The sequence below is a fragment of the Labeo rohita genome, chromosome 11, assembly GCF_022985175.1.
Source record: "Labeo rohita strain BAU-BD-2019 chromosome 11, IGBB_LRoh.1.0, whole genome shotgun sequence".
Taxonomy (NCBI): domain Eukaryota; kingdom Metazoa; phylum Chordata; class Actinopteri; order Cypriniformes; family Cyprinidae; genus Labeo; species Labeo rohita.
The window spans coordinates 25194637-25209530 of NC_066879.1; the positions used below are offsets into that span (position 1 = coordinate 25194637).

Sequence of the window (14894 nt, forward strand, 5' to 3'; positions counted from 1 at the left end):
ATTTTCTCTGCGTTTGAGCCACTGTAGCAACAACAATACCTCATAATGCAACGTAGGTGTTTTGCAGCTGGATGTAAAAGTGAACAAGAGTCTTCATTTTCTCTCAACATTAGAGCCACTGAGGACACAGCGGATTCATTTTGTTTTTGATGGTAATGCCACAAAATACACAAACAACAGAAGAGAGGGGTTGAGTAAGCAGTAGCTCATTAGCATTGAAAGAGACATGCACCAAAACGACTTGCTGTAAACAGAGCTGTTTTAAACAAGGAAAAAAAAAAAAAGTGTTGTTTTAAAAGACCATTGAAGAATTTTAACAGAAGTATGTTGCAGACATTTATGAAAAACCTAAAGAATCATACCAACGTGTGGAAAATAGGCATCTGACGTCTGCTTTAAAGGAAGTTTTCTTAAAATTAGTAGCCGGTAATCTCCACTTCCGTATTACTTAGGCCAAACATTCATTTTTTCCCCCATGCTTAAGTTTTTACTTTGTTCACATATAATTTGCACTGCTTTATATAACATTTTATTCCAAAAACATGTTAAAAATGTAATTTTTTAACAACATTTTGATTTAAGTGATAGATATCCAAAATCCTACCCTGTAAAAATCTGTAATATATCAACAAAATTAAAAGAAATGTTCAACTGGATTTATTCACTGTTCAAATCTGTGTTCTGAAATGTATGTAAATTAGATAATTACATAATGTCTCATTGCGGATATTAAAACACTTGGAAAAAAAAAAAACGTTGTACAAATCTTAACGTACTGTGATTAATTAACTGGCAAAGTATGGCAACATCTATTGCCTTGAGCACATAATGGCAGTCTTCCAACAGATAATATGATTTATTAAATAAACAAAATTCAGATTATTTATATGAAAGCACATACAAAAACAAAAAAACAAAAAAAAAAAAAAAAAAAAAAAAAAAAAAAAAAAAAAATCAAAGTCTTTTGTAATGAAGGAAACAGAAATTTCAGAAAGCAAAAAACATGTTTATAAAAAAAAAAAAAAAAACAAAGATTCTCACTAGATTTTATCTAATTCCTCTGCCACACCACTTGCACTATGTACAAAATTGTCTATCCAAAAGAAAAGCAGCCTCATCCCATATCAATACAGCAAATGTTAAATCTTTAAACAAAACATGGATCTTCCATCTGATTAATGCATTCTGAAAAATCCCCCCTGAGAAGTACATAAGCATTAACACATATATACGGATATCATTGGTGTGAGGAATTAAACCACAATGGATGTGAAGCACTATTACAACTTTAGTGCAAGGCAAGATGTACAGTTAAACTGCTGAATGTTTCATTGTGTAAAACATGCCCATTCATTACCTCCATTCATATGACCAGGATTCAATATGCATCCTTAGCCATAGTAGGTACCAAAATGTGTTACATACTCAAGGGTCAAAAAAAACACCTTCATGTTTAGTGGTCACTCATTAAAGGCACAGTTCACCTAAAAATTAAGTCATAACTATTTACCCTGGTGCTGTTGTTTGTTTTTTTTTTTCCTCCATCACTAGGGTGAGTAAATTATGACATTTTAAATTTTTGGGTGAACTGTCCCATTAATGTGGGAAATAATGCTAGTCCTTATTTGTGGTTTAAAGTAACCAAAAATTGATTCAGCAGTCAATGTAATGGTAGCATCCTTCTAAAAAAAAAAACAAAAAAAAAACAAACCCAAACAATCATAAACGGTGCTCTAATATTTTAATATTAGAGTATAAAGATATTCTAGAATAGTTCAAAATCAGAAAATAGGAGATTGTATTACTTTAAGACCAACTCCCTTGTGCTGAATAGTCTCTCTCTATACCCTTTGTAGAGTTTTACAGTTTTCACAGCGTTCTGTTTCTGGCAAAACAAGGAAGTCGCAGGTAGCCGCCCGCTCTGGAAACACAGGCTCTGGCCCATTTGTTGAATTCTTGTGTGCCGAGCCCTGGCAGACCGAGTACCTTTCTAGGTCCTCGAGGAGGTCAATAATCTCTTTTGTTGCCGTGAGACAGGATGGGTGGCTGTCGTAGAGTTTGTGAGTGGGCAGGAGAGGCTGTCCCTGGACGCTGATGTGGTAGTGGAAGCTGGGCTCGATGTGAACAGTGGTGTCTGCCATAGTGGAGCGCTTGGAGCACTGCATCAGCTGTAACCGAGGGCCTTCCACCACAACGCAGAACCAGAGGACGGGAAGCACCGTGCTTCGAAGAGATCTCAGAAGAGGCATCAGTTCATGATTGACGTCGATACCTTGGATTGTGGGGTCACTGTCTGCCATGCTGAATATCTGGGTGATCTGCAAAAGGCGCAAGTATGTAATCAATGGTTCTCCAATCTTTAAAACTTCCATATCATACACCATATACTTAAAACGGCATCTTACCGACGGACAAGAATCGTCGTCCTGTTGCTCTTCTTGACATGGTACCTGACCTGCCAAACCTTGTGATCGATTCATATCCCTCAAACTCTTCACAGCACAGTTTGGTGGAATTGCCATTGGAAGAACCTCTGGTCTCTATAAATAAATGGGAAGTGGAAATAAAGCAGTTAATTAGACCAAGCAAACAAAGAAAATAGTTTATAGACTGATAATGTGTACTAAAACCAATGTTTAACAAAATGTATTTTTACTAGGCAGACCCTTCAGATACCAGAGCAGATAAATACAGTATGTAATATTTACTGAAGAAATGTAACAAAAATTGTAATACATTTTTTTAAGTTATTTTAGAAATTATTTTAAAATTCACATGAATTTGCACATGAGTTTATACTTAGAAATTATATATTGTTTATATATTATTTTTAGTGCTGTCAAATGATTAATCACAATTAATAATTCAAAATGAATTTTTTTGGTTTACATACGTGTTTGAACTGTATATTTATTATGTGTATATAAAAACACACATACAGTATATACACACAGAAATATATATAATATGTAACTATAACATTCTTAAATGTATGTATACGTGTGTGTGTGTGTGTGTGTGTGTGTGTGTATATATATTTTTTAAAAATAAAATATAAATCTTATGTCATCTTAAAATAAAATACATTTTAAATCCACAAGATTGTTTATATTTATAAATTATATATTGTTTATATAGTAAAAAAGTAACTTTTTAAATTTGAAATAAATTACTTGAAATCCACAAGATTATTTATATTTATAAATTATATAGTTTCTATAGTAAAAAAATAACTTTTTGAATTTAAAATAAATTATTTTAATTCCACAAGATTGTTTATAAATTAAATATTGTTTATATATATATATATAGAGAGAGAGAGAGAGAGAGAGAGAGAGAGTTAAAAAAAAACCTTGTAATCTTCTTAATTTAAAATAAATTGTTATTTTAAACCCACAAGATTGTTTATATTTATAAATTACATATTGTTTATATACACAGTTAAAAGATGTAATCTTGTGGATTTAAAATAAAATAAATTACTATTTTAAATCAACAAGATTTTTTATATTTAAAAATTATATTGTTTATACATAGTAAAAAAACATGTAATCTTGTGAATTTAAAATCATGTAGTATTTAAAATTAAAAAGCTGAATTTACAGTCTTCAGAGTCACATGATTCTTCAAAAATCATTTTGATTTGACGCCCAAGTCACCTTTGTTATTATTACTGCTGTTAAAAACAGTTGTGCTACCTAATATTTTGGTGGAAACTGCTATACAATTTTTCTATCTTTGAATAAAGTTCAAAAGAACATAATTAATTTGAAAGAATCTTTTTTTTACCATTATGTTTGATCAATTGTTTGCATCCTTGCTAATTTTTTTTTTTTTTCCTTTCAAAAAGTGATTTTTATATACGTTATATTTAGTTATTTAATACATTATATAAAGGACTTTCATTTAAATATTTATTTAATTTAGTACATTATCTAAAGGCCTTGCATGTACTGTTATTTCAGACTTGTTTTTTCCAAGATACTGTGAAAGAAAACTTAGGTTTTTATTGTCAAGACAACCAAAAATGAATGTAATTACTGAAACACTGCCTACTCATTCAGCTTTGAATACGACATTCTGACTCTCTGCGTGGGAACAATATCACAGCTTTGAATGCCCCCAGTTTAAAAAAAAAAAAAAAAAAAAAAAAAAAACAATCCTGGTACAATCCTGAATTTATTTCTGATGCTTTCACCACCCAAACCGAAGGCAAGACAGCACCTCAGATGAACTTACTGTCTTACTGTTTATTTCCCACTTGCTAATCTTTGTTTTTTGTTTGTTTTTATTTGTTTAAGCTCAAGACAGACAAGTACAAGGAGCTTACCGCAGACAGAAGGGCTCTGCTGCTGATGCCACTGCCTTGAAACCCATTTTCTTTGATCATCCCCGCCCGTCCTATGTGCAGCTGGGGGCTCATCTTCTCAAAAGATAGAGACACAAACGAGATATGAACATATTTAGATAGGCCTGTTCAAATTATAATAAAATGCAACACAAACACATTCTGGCAACCAAATAAGCTGATTTACGTCTAGAGAAAACTGCTTCGGGATTCATTTTTGGAGTCATCATGACTATTATTATATGGGTATTATATTAATTTTAATGGTGAGAACATACCACAAATTTTTGTGGATTGTAGAGTGGAATGTTGTTCATCAAATGACTGTTAGCAACATCAGTGTAACCATAAGCCTAAACCAACAAGAATAAAACCACGGAAAAAAGTTATTAAAGGCTACCATGAAAAAAGTAGAAATGCTTTAAAGAATTATTTCACTTCCAAAATTATTTTCTCACCCCTATGTCTTCCTTTCTTCACTTGAAAGAAATTAAAGTTTGTAAGGAAAACATTCCAGGATTTTTCTCCATATAATGGACTTCAATGGTGGCCAGAGTTAAAGGTCTAAATTGTAGTTTCAATGCAGCTTCAAAGGGCTCCACACAATCCCAACTGAGGAATAAGGGTCTTATCTAGTGAAACGATCGGTCATTTTCTAAAAAAAAAAAAAAAAAAAAAAAGGAAATTGATATACTTTTTAACCACAAATGCTTGTCTTGCACTAGCTCTGTGATGCGTATGCACATCTTCGCGCATTGTATAATCACGTTGGAAATTTCTGCGTCTGTGTACTTCAGTTCAGAAAGGTAGGGTAGGGCTTTAACGTTGTTTTACCTTTCTTTGTAAAGGGCATTTGACTTTCTTTGCACGTTCGCTTTGTAAACACTGGGGCGGTGCTAGATGAGAATTTGTGGTTAAAAAGTATATACTTTTTTTTTTTTTTAAGAAAATGACATTGTTTCACTAGATAATATCCTTATTCCTTGGCTGGGATCGTGTAGAGCCCTTTGAAGCTGCATTAAAACTGCTATTGAAGTCCACTATATAGAGAAAAATTCTGGAATGCTTTCTCAAATCCAAAGAAAGGTCATGAACATCTTTGATGACATGGGGTGAGTAAATTATCAGAAATGTGTTATTCTGGAAGTGAACTAATCCTTTAAGAACTCCACTGGAATACCTTTCCATTGTAACTGGGATGAAGGAACCTGTCCCGATTCACCGCCTGGGCAACACCTGAGGAAGCCTTTGGCACAATCATTTCAGCTTCATTATCTGAAACCTCGAAATCCCACAAGTTTTTGGACCTGGGTCTTCCACGTCCATATGTGTAACGTGGCCTTCCACGTGTAACCCAGCCCTGAGAAAACAACATCTCCGCCTCATCCATGGGCAGCAAATGCTTCTGTTAAACACAAACATTTGAACAAGATTAGCATTTCTTTTTGCTCAATTGTTAAACATATAAAAGACATATAATAACACTGAAGAATCACTTTGTCATAGACATTACAAAAATACACATGAGTAACAGTACTTGTTTCAGTTTGTTTGTTTTTGATAGATTCGATTACAAAGAACAAGCTTATAAAAGTAATTGACTCTGAATCTGTTAAACAACTTTAATTAGTAAATTGGAATAGGAAAATATTTGTAATGTTTAAAAAAAAAAAAAAAAAAAAAAAAAAAAAAAAAAAAGTTCATGCTCACCAAGGTCACATTTATTTGATCAAAAATATAGGGAAAAAAATTGTAAGGTGAAATATTATGATGATGTAAAATAATGTTTTTGTATTTTAATATACATTAAAATCTAATTTATTCCTGTGATCAAAAACTGAATTTTCAGCATCATTAGAAGACTCAGCATCCAGTCTTCAGTGTCACATGATCCTTCAGAAATCATTCTAATATGCTGATTTATTATTAGTGTTGAAAACATTTGTGCTGCTTAATTTTTTTTTTTGGAACCTGTGATACTTTTTTCAGGATTCTCTGATGAATAAAAATTTTAAAAGAACAACATTTATTTAAAATAAAAAAGCCTTTCTAACAATAATAATATCAAAGAAGCCTGAAAAAGTATTACAGGTCCAAATTAATATTTGGCAGTACAACTGTTGCCAACATAGACAATAATTCTAATAATAAATCAGCATATTAGAATGATTTCTGAAGGATCATGTGACTGAAGACTGGAGTAATGGCTAATGAAAACTCAGCTTTCAATCACAGGAATAAATTAGATTTTAAAGTATATTAAAACAGAAACAATTACTTTATATTGTAATGATATTTTTGCAACATTACTGTTTTTATTTTGTATTTTTGATCAAATAAATGCAGTCTTGATGAGCATAAGAGACTTCTTTTTTAATAGGAACCAAAGAAAAAGGACAACTAAAGGTTTCAAAATAATGCACCATACAACAACAGTGTAATGCATTTAAAAAAAAAAAAAAAAAAAAGCACAAATAATAACCAAAATTATTATTTGAAAGCCCACCATTGCCTCTCTTTGGCACTGTCGTAGACGGCATTTCTGTCTTTTTTTATTTCTGCCTCCAAACTTGGGTTTGTCCATGCAAAAATCACAGCGGCCGCAGTCTGTGCGGCGAACGCAGCCTTTACACTTTCCACATGAACGGCGACGTACTTTTGGCACACCCATCTGCAAACCAAGTGAACAAAAATCACTATGTGAAGACTATTAAGGACACTATTCTAAGCCTCTGATTGAATCAGCCTGTATTAAATATTTGCAGCTTAAGCCTGAAGCATGACAATTTCAAAAAGATGCAATATATCCCTAAGAAGCGAACAAATGCTTTGTGAATCAATGTGCGTATTGATCAAGGCACTTGGATTATGCTACTGCAGTGTAATGATGCAGTGTATTTAACTGGCTAGCTCGAACTCTACCTCATCCAGGCCAATGTCACCATCATTACCCCCAAAGAACATAGACAGATCCTCTGAGTCACTGTACTGCAGATAGGAGCTCTGCTTACAGGAAAACAACATTTAGATATAGTTGTTGCACAGCAATCCCTAGGATTACTTTGAGAGATTATTTAGAAGTTACCTGTGATTCCTCAAAATCGTCTGAAACTGAGGGCTGAAAAATAAAGGTGAGGGGAGATCATTTATTACAATGTTTTACAAGCATAAAGCACTGTGTGAAAAGAACAGTGTAGTTTAAAGACTTTTATTCTCACTTGTGAAATATTTGAAGCGGTGCTTAGCGATCCAGCCATGTTTGAAAACTGCCATTCTGATGCCTGTGGATTAGATCAAGATGAGTAAAAAGTGACTAAATTGATCATTAGACACAAACAGTTAAGAGTTCAAAAGTTTGAAGTGAGTAAGATTTTTCTCTGGAGTAACAGCTGCTGAAAATTCAGCTTTGCCATCACAGGAATAAATTACATCTTAAAATACACTACAGTCAAAAGTTTTTGAACAGTAAGATTTTTAATGATTTTTAATGGTCACTTCTGCTCACTAAGCCTGCATTTATTTGATCCGTAGTACAGCAAAAACAGTAAAATTTTGAAATATTTTAACCATTTAAAATAACTGTTTTCTATTTGAATGTATTTTAAAAATGTAATTTATTCTTGTAATTTCACAGCTGAATTTTTAGCATCATTACTACATACAGTAAAATTGTTTCAGGTTTCTTTGATGAAAAGAAAGTTCAGAATAACAGCATTTATCTGAAAAAGTCTTTTGTAACATTATAAATGTTTTTTATCATCACTTTTGCTCAATTTAAAGTATCCTTGCTAAATAAAATTATTAATATTTATAATTTTGCAAAAAAAAAATACTGACTTCAATGTTTTGAATGGTATAGTGTATAATGTTACAAAAGCTTTTTATTTCAAATAAACGCTGATCGTTGGATCTTTCTATTCAAAGAATTCTGAAAAAGAGTACTTAACTGTTTTAAATATTGATAATAATAATAATAATGTTTCTTGAACAGCAAATCAGCATATTGGAATGATTATGAGTCATGTGACACTGAAGACTGGAGTAATGATGCCAAAAATTTAGCTTTGATCATAGGAATAAATTACATTTTAAAATATATTCAAATAGAAAGCATTTTTTATAAATAGCAAAAATGTTTCAAAATTTTACTGTTAGCAGAAGAGACTTACTGTTTAAAATGTTCGGACTGGTAGTGTATATTCTTTATATTATATTCTTACACAAATTTGTTTACATAACATAAAACATCATCTGTTGGCTGAAAACAAATAAAAATTACCCTTCCAGCCCTGTCCTTACGAGTGGGGCGCATACACTTCCGTTTGCGACATTTAACGACTTTACGAGAGTGGATATTGAGTCGAAGGCGTAGCCGGCCATTTCTGCAACTAACACATTTTCCACAGTCCACTGTAGTTTGGCAAGCCCGGCATCTGCCACACGGAACCCACTAATAACAAAAAATAAATAAATAAATAAAAACAAACAAATGTTTTTTTGTTTTTTTTTGTGAGGCAACACATTACACAAAGCAAAAAAGGGGAAAACAACATACCTTTTTGTAGGGTTTTCTGCGTCTTACTACTGCTAAACCAACAGAAAAAACTGTTATCTGAAATACATTGTTTAATAGGAACAGCAATAGCCAAAAATACATTTCTGTTATTAGAATAAAGCTGTTTAATTGACCCTTCACAAAGACCTGCCCCCTTTGTTAATGTTGCTATGTTCCATCCACAAAAGCCATCTACTCTCACTCCACACATCATGTTCTCATGCAGTGAAAAGGGGAAAAAAAAAAAAAAAAGAGGAAAGTGACACGGTGCTGACAAAGACAGAGCAGATTATTTCTTGTATAAAACTGTTGTCAAATTTTGTGATTTTTTTAAAGACATTCAAACAATAAATACTTTTTACTTTTTGTTTTGTGGCTCTTTAATGTATCTTGACATATCGCTGTAGTGCCTCAGTTCAAGCGGCACATGAACCAATCATCTTTTTATATTTACTAGTTAAAGCACAAAATAAACAAATGACAAGGTGTTTTATTTCAACCATGAAAAGATGTCAATACACAGCATTTTTAAGTTTAAGCACAACGAAGTTAAAGTAGTAGTCGACTTCCAGAACAATGATTTACAAATAATTTACTCACCCCCTTGTCATCCAAGATGTTAATGTCTTTCTTTCTTCAGTTGTAAAGAAATTATGTTTTTTGAGGAAACCATTTCGGGATTTTTCTCCATATAATGGACTGCTATGGTGCCCCGATTTTGAACTTCCAAAATGCAGTTTAAATGCGGCTTCAAATGCAGTTGTAAACGAACCCAGCCGAGGAAGAAGGGTCTTATGTAGGGTAACGATCGGTTATTTTAATACAAAAAAAAAAAAAAAAAAAAAAAAAAAAATTGTATATACTTTATTATTGCCAAACGCTCGTCTTGTCTTACTTTGCTTGGACTGTTTTTGTTCTGGTTCATGACAGTTAGGGTATGTCGAAAAATTCCCATCTCATGTTCTCCCTCAACTTCGAAATCGCCCTACATCGCTGTTTTACCTTTTTTGTTAAGGGTGTTTGATGATCTTTGCATGTTCACTTTGCAAAGACTGTGTCAGTACTTCTGCAGCGATGTAGGATGATTTTGAAAGGATTTTTGAAGTTGAGGAAGAAAATACGATTGGAGCTACATACCCTAACTGTCTTGACCCAAAATACACAGAGTTCATTGAGAAAAACAAGACGAGCGTTTGAGGTTAAAAAGTATTTAAATTGTATTTTTAATGAAAATAACTGATTGTTTCACGAGATAAGACCCTTCTTCCCTGGCTGGGATCGTTTACAACCACATTTGGGATCGCTTGAAGCCGCATTTAATCTGACTTTTGGAAGTTGAAAATCGGAGCATCATACCAGTCCATTATATGGAGAAAAATGCAGAAATGTTTTCCTCAAAATAATAATCGTAATTTCTTTACGATTGAAGAAAGACATGAACATCTTGGATGACAAGGGGGTGAGTACATTATATGTGAATCTTTGTTTTGGAAGTGGACTACTACTTTAATCTACTCTCCTGATTTGTTTGTCATACAAAATAGCGGATTCAGTGATATGATTTGTCAGATCACCCGTCAATCAGGCTCTCTGCGAAGGGTCAATTGCTTGCACTCACAAATTGGAAAACAAATGACTACTTTTTGACTTACACGTGTTAACCTCTAGCCTGCAATTCGGGCACAGAGTTTGTCCCTCTTCAAAAGAATAGGTCTTCTTACACTTATGGCAGACACTGAGTACAAACAAAAAGAACAGTGTGAAGAAAGACACTCACACCAATGTTTTTGGCTATAGTGTGAGAAAAAGAAAGCTTGCCTACCCAAACATTTTTAGTGGAGCTCCACTGGTGCCATTGACGGGCCTACTTGGGGCCGCAGACACTGAACTGCCCAAAGGAGGAGGAGGAGGAGTTGGATTTGCAGAATCTTTAGTCAGATCAACGCTAGGGTGAGTGGCGGCACTTGGTAAAGAGGTATCTGTACTGCATTTTGGCGTGGTCACTATATTGGCACCCTTTTGGATCGAATATGAGCTCGGCTTCGGAGCTGTAACGTAGCTGATATTAGCTGAAGATCCTGGACTCGCGGCCGCAGCACCCACATCTGTTGATTCATGTGGAAAACTCGGTACAGAAGCGTAGGCCAGGGGAGAATCCACTTTCCTTCTCTACGGATAGCAGAATGTAGGTATTAGTGAAATACACAACCAGTCAAAAGTTTTAGAACAGTAAGATTTTTAATGTTTTTTTTAAAAAAAAAGTCTCTTCTGCTCACAAAGCCTGCATTTATTTGACTTACAGTACAAAAAAAACAGTACAATTTTGAAATATTTTTAATATTTAAATAACTGTTTTCTATTTAAATACATTTTAAAATTTAATTTATTCCTGTGATTTCAAACCAGAATTTTAGCATCATTACTCCAGTCACATGATCCTTCTAATATTCTGATTTCCTGTTTAAAAAACATTTATTATTATGTTGAAAACAGCTGCGTAGAATTTTTTTTTTAGGTTTCTTAGATGAACAGAAAGTTCAGAAGAACAGCATTTATCTGAAATCTTTAGTAACACTATAAGTGTCTTTATCATCAATTTAAAGCATCCTTGCTAATTCATATCTATAATTTCTTTACCAAAACAAAAAAAATGATACTGACTCCAAGCTTTTGAATGGTATAGTGTATAATGTTACAAAAGCTTTTTATTTCAGACAAATGCTGATCTTCGGACCTGTTTATTCAAAAAAGAATCCTGAAAAAAAGTCCTCAACAACAACAACAACAACAACAATAATAATAATAATAATAATACTACATGTTTGTTGAACAGCAAATCAACATGTTAGAAAGATTTCTGAAGAATCATGTGACACTGAAGACAGGAGCAATGATGCTGAAAATGTAGCTTTGATGACAGGAATAAATTATATTTTAAAATATATTTAAATAGAAAACACTTATTTTAAATAGTAAAAATATTTCAGAATTATACTGTTTTTGCTGTGCTTTGGATCAAATAAATGCAGGCTTGGCGAGCATAAAAGGCTTCTTAAAAAAACAAAAAAAAACTGTTAGCTTGGCCCTTACTGTTCAAAAACTTTTGACTGGTAGTGTATGAAAAGAAAGTGAACCAAAATTTAAAGAGCATGCTGAACATCTCACCTTTCTTCTTCGTGGCCCTTCACCAAGAAACTGTCCCGTTTTAAAATCAAAATTTGTGAGGTCCACAGTATTGCTTATAAATTTCAAAAGCTCAACCCTACTTCTTACTTTATGACCTCTTGGACTAAAAGAGGGGGGAAAAAAACAAAATTAATGGGTGATGCAAAATGAACTACATAAGCATTCCATCATTCGCTCACCAATGGATCCTCTGCAGTGAATTCAAACAGCTGATAAAAAAAACATGACAAGTAACCCACACAATTACTTTTACAATAATGTCTTGTAAAGTGAAAAGCTGCATGTTTGTAATAAATCCATAAAGATATCTTTAATTTCAAACCATTGCTTCTGACTAAATCATGAGTTTTCTATCCACAATATTACTGTTTCCAGTGAAAAAAAATTTCATCTCATCTGAATCAGGAGAGAAATATGCACAGATCAAACACCTTTCACAAGTAAAACCAGTCAAAATCAATTCTAAACAAAAATGTCAGATTTTGATGTGACAGGACAAAAACCAATGGACTTTTAACTTAACAAGAAATTAAATGATGATCTGCAGGTGTATGAATTACTTGTGGATTATCAGCTGTTTGGACTCTCATTCTGACGGCACCCATTCACTGCAAAAGATCTATTAGTGAGCAAGTGACGTAATGAAAAATTTGTCCAATTCTGTTCAGATAAAAACAAACAAGCACATTTTTATATTCCTTACACTGAACTGCTTTAAATATACCTCATATAGTACGTATCACTGCGTCCTTCACTGGTGCCTGATCGACGAAAAACCTGTTTGCGTTTCCATCCTTCTCCTAACGACGGCCAGTCTTCCCAGTCTTCATCTACCTCAAATTGCGGTCTCCTTCTAGGTCTCCTGTTAAAGCAGTGAAGCGCATAAAAGAAAAATGCCTTCATTTTCTACACCTCATAAATAAAAGTTTAATGTGAGGAGTTTAATTAGTAGAATCCAAATTGTGTACATACCCAACACCTCTGCCCGTCCTTTCTCCAACATTTTTCCTAACGCTAACCACACTCCCACTCCATTCGCTCCCCGCAACGCTCTCTGCTTCTCCATCAACGCTCTGGGAATCGACATCGTCGCAGTCTTCTTCGAGTGGCTCCAACCAGTCACCAGGTGGTTTGTCGTCGTCTTTAGAAGGCTCAGCCTCCTTCTCGGTTACAGGTTCCTCTTTGTTTTCATCTGTGACCTGGTCCTGAATGTCTGTGCTTTTCGTGGGCTCTTTGCTTTCCTCTGTATTCACTGCATCTTTGACTTCTGTTGTTGGTTCTGCAGGTAACTCAGCTGCAACTTCCTCTGTTTCCATGTTAGTAAAACCTTCCTGTTTTTTTTTTGTTTTGTTTTGTTTTTTACTTCAGCTGCAATAAGGAAATAAGCATTAGTGGAGCTACACTCAGAGTGTTTGAAGCAGCAAACAATCATTATTTAGTTCTTTCGCCTTTCAGCAATGTGAATCATCTACTTTTTATGCATCTTTCCTCTTAATAAAACTGAATTATCCAAATACTCTCTTTTGCAACATGTTCTGCATTCAGTTCATACACCTGCAACTGAATCCAACAGTCAGCTGACTGCCTATTGTTGCTCTCCCTATATGGACCAAACGCTTTATATATTAAACCACGACTTTTGATGCGGAAAATGCTGTCTAGGTAGTCAGCACACTAGGTTTTGAAACACAGCCTAACACGTATTAGCGCCAATACTTAGCGTGGTAGCTAAAGTGTTAGCAAGCGTGAAATGATAGTAAATAAAACAATTATTGAGATTTAACGTTACCGGAATAGTAAGCAGCCTTCAACGTCCCTGTTTTTTAAAGGAAAGTCATAAATACAACGCCGCCATTTTAAAAAACCTACCTGTAAACCCCGTAACAAACCTCACATTGATATATTTTAAATACTGAAACAGGAGAGGGACCGGAAGTGCTGTTGTGACCCGGAAACACGTGACTCATGCGTTCTGAATAAATTAAAGCTCCCTTCTCACGTCACACAAAGCTAGATTTTGAGTAGCTTGATGTAACATTTAAGTTTTTGTTTGTGGCTGCATGACATATCTTAAAAGATTTAACCATAGCATATATAACATTTTGATTTTTAAAAAAATTCAATTGCTTTATAAGCGTAAACCTTTGAGTAAAAAGTTGAAAAAGTAACACAAGTCTCTGAATTTCGTCGTTTTGTATATTTTCCTTTTAATAAATATCAAAAAATAAAATGTAATTACCTTTATTTTTTCGGACTTATAGATCTCACTGTATGTTTACTATATTGAAAAACTTCTATAAATACGTGGTAATAAAAAAGCTATTTATAAAAAATAGCCATGTTAACTAGATATGGCCAAAATACTTTCTAGAATTAAACTCTGGTAATTTATTATCAGTAGTAATCTAAAACAAAGATAATATATAATAAAATATATAACATATAAGAAATACAACCTATTTATATTTTTATATCATAAGTCTTGTGTCCCTGCTGAGAAAAAAAACAGCTAAAGCCAGCCTAAGCTGGTTGGCTGGTCTAAGATGGTTTTAGCTAGTCTCCCAGCCTGACCAAGCTGGTCTTTGCTAGTTTAAGCTGGATGTAGTTGGTTTTAGCTAGTCTCCCAGCCAGCCTGGCTAAGCTGGTCTTAGCTAGTTTAAACTGGACCTAGCTGGTTTTAGCTGATCTCCCAGCCAGGCCAAACTGGTCTTAGCTGGTTTTAGCTGGACTCCCATCCAGCATGGCCAAGCTGGTCTTAGCTGGTTTAAGATGGAAGAACCTGGATTTAGCTGGTCTCCCATCCAG

At 33.7% G+C, this 14894-nt stretch overlaps 1 protein-coding gene across 4 annotated transcripts; it reads right to left on the bottom strand.

The window, feature by feature from the left end:
* Window positions 1-634: 634 nt before the first annotated feature.
* Window positions 635-14062, bottom strand: mbd1b (methyl-CpG binding domain protein 1b). 4 transcript variants are annotated; one of them, XM_051123268.1, is made up of 17 exons: window positions 13959-14062; window positions 13062-13457; window positions 12814-12951; window positions 12069-12192; window positions 10726-11072; window positions 10556-10638; window positions 8904-8932; window positions 8628-8798; window positions 7567-7629; window positions 7434-7466; window positions 7271-7351; window positions 6855-7019; window positions 5529-5753; window positions 4627-4701; window positions 4331-4423; window positions 2406-2540; window positions 635-2318 (listed from the first exon to the last, which is right to left on the bottom strand). In XM_051123268.1, exons 2-17 carry the CDS (start codon window positions 13403-13405, stop codon window positions 1842-1844), a joined length of 2583 nt encoding a protein of 860 aa, XP_050979225.1. In that variant the 5' UTR covers window positions 13406-13457; window positions 13959-14062; the 3' UTR covers window positions 635-1841. The 4 variants fall into 4 exon arrangements, with proteins under 4 accessions (XP_050979225.1, XP_050979223.1, XP_050979224.1 ...); XM_051123266.1 differs by having other exon boundaries at window positions 8904-8935; XM_051123267.1 differs by having other exon boundaries at window positions 8904-8935; window positions 13879-13967.
* Window positions 14063-14894: the final 832 nt, after the last annotated feature.

Excerpts from the sequence above, each read along its gene's own strand:
- mbd1b (XM_051123266.1), bottom strand. The coding sequence starts at position 13,405 with ATGGAAACAGAGGAAGTTGCAGCTGAGTTACCTGCAGAACCAACAACA. Across the intron at positions 11,073-12,068 it reads AAGGGCCACGAAGAAGAAAG|AGAAGGAAAGTGGATTCTCC; the intron begins GTGAGATGTTCA and ends TGCTATCCGTAG. Across the intron at positions 4,702-5,528 it reads ATCCCAGTTACAATGGAAAG|GCTTATGGTTACACTGATGT; the intron begins GTATTCCAGTGG and ends TTGTTGGTTTAG.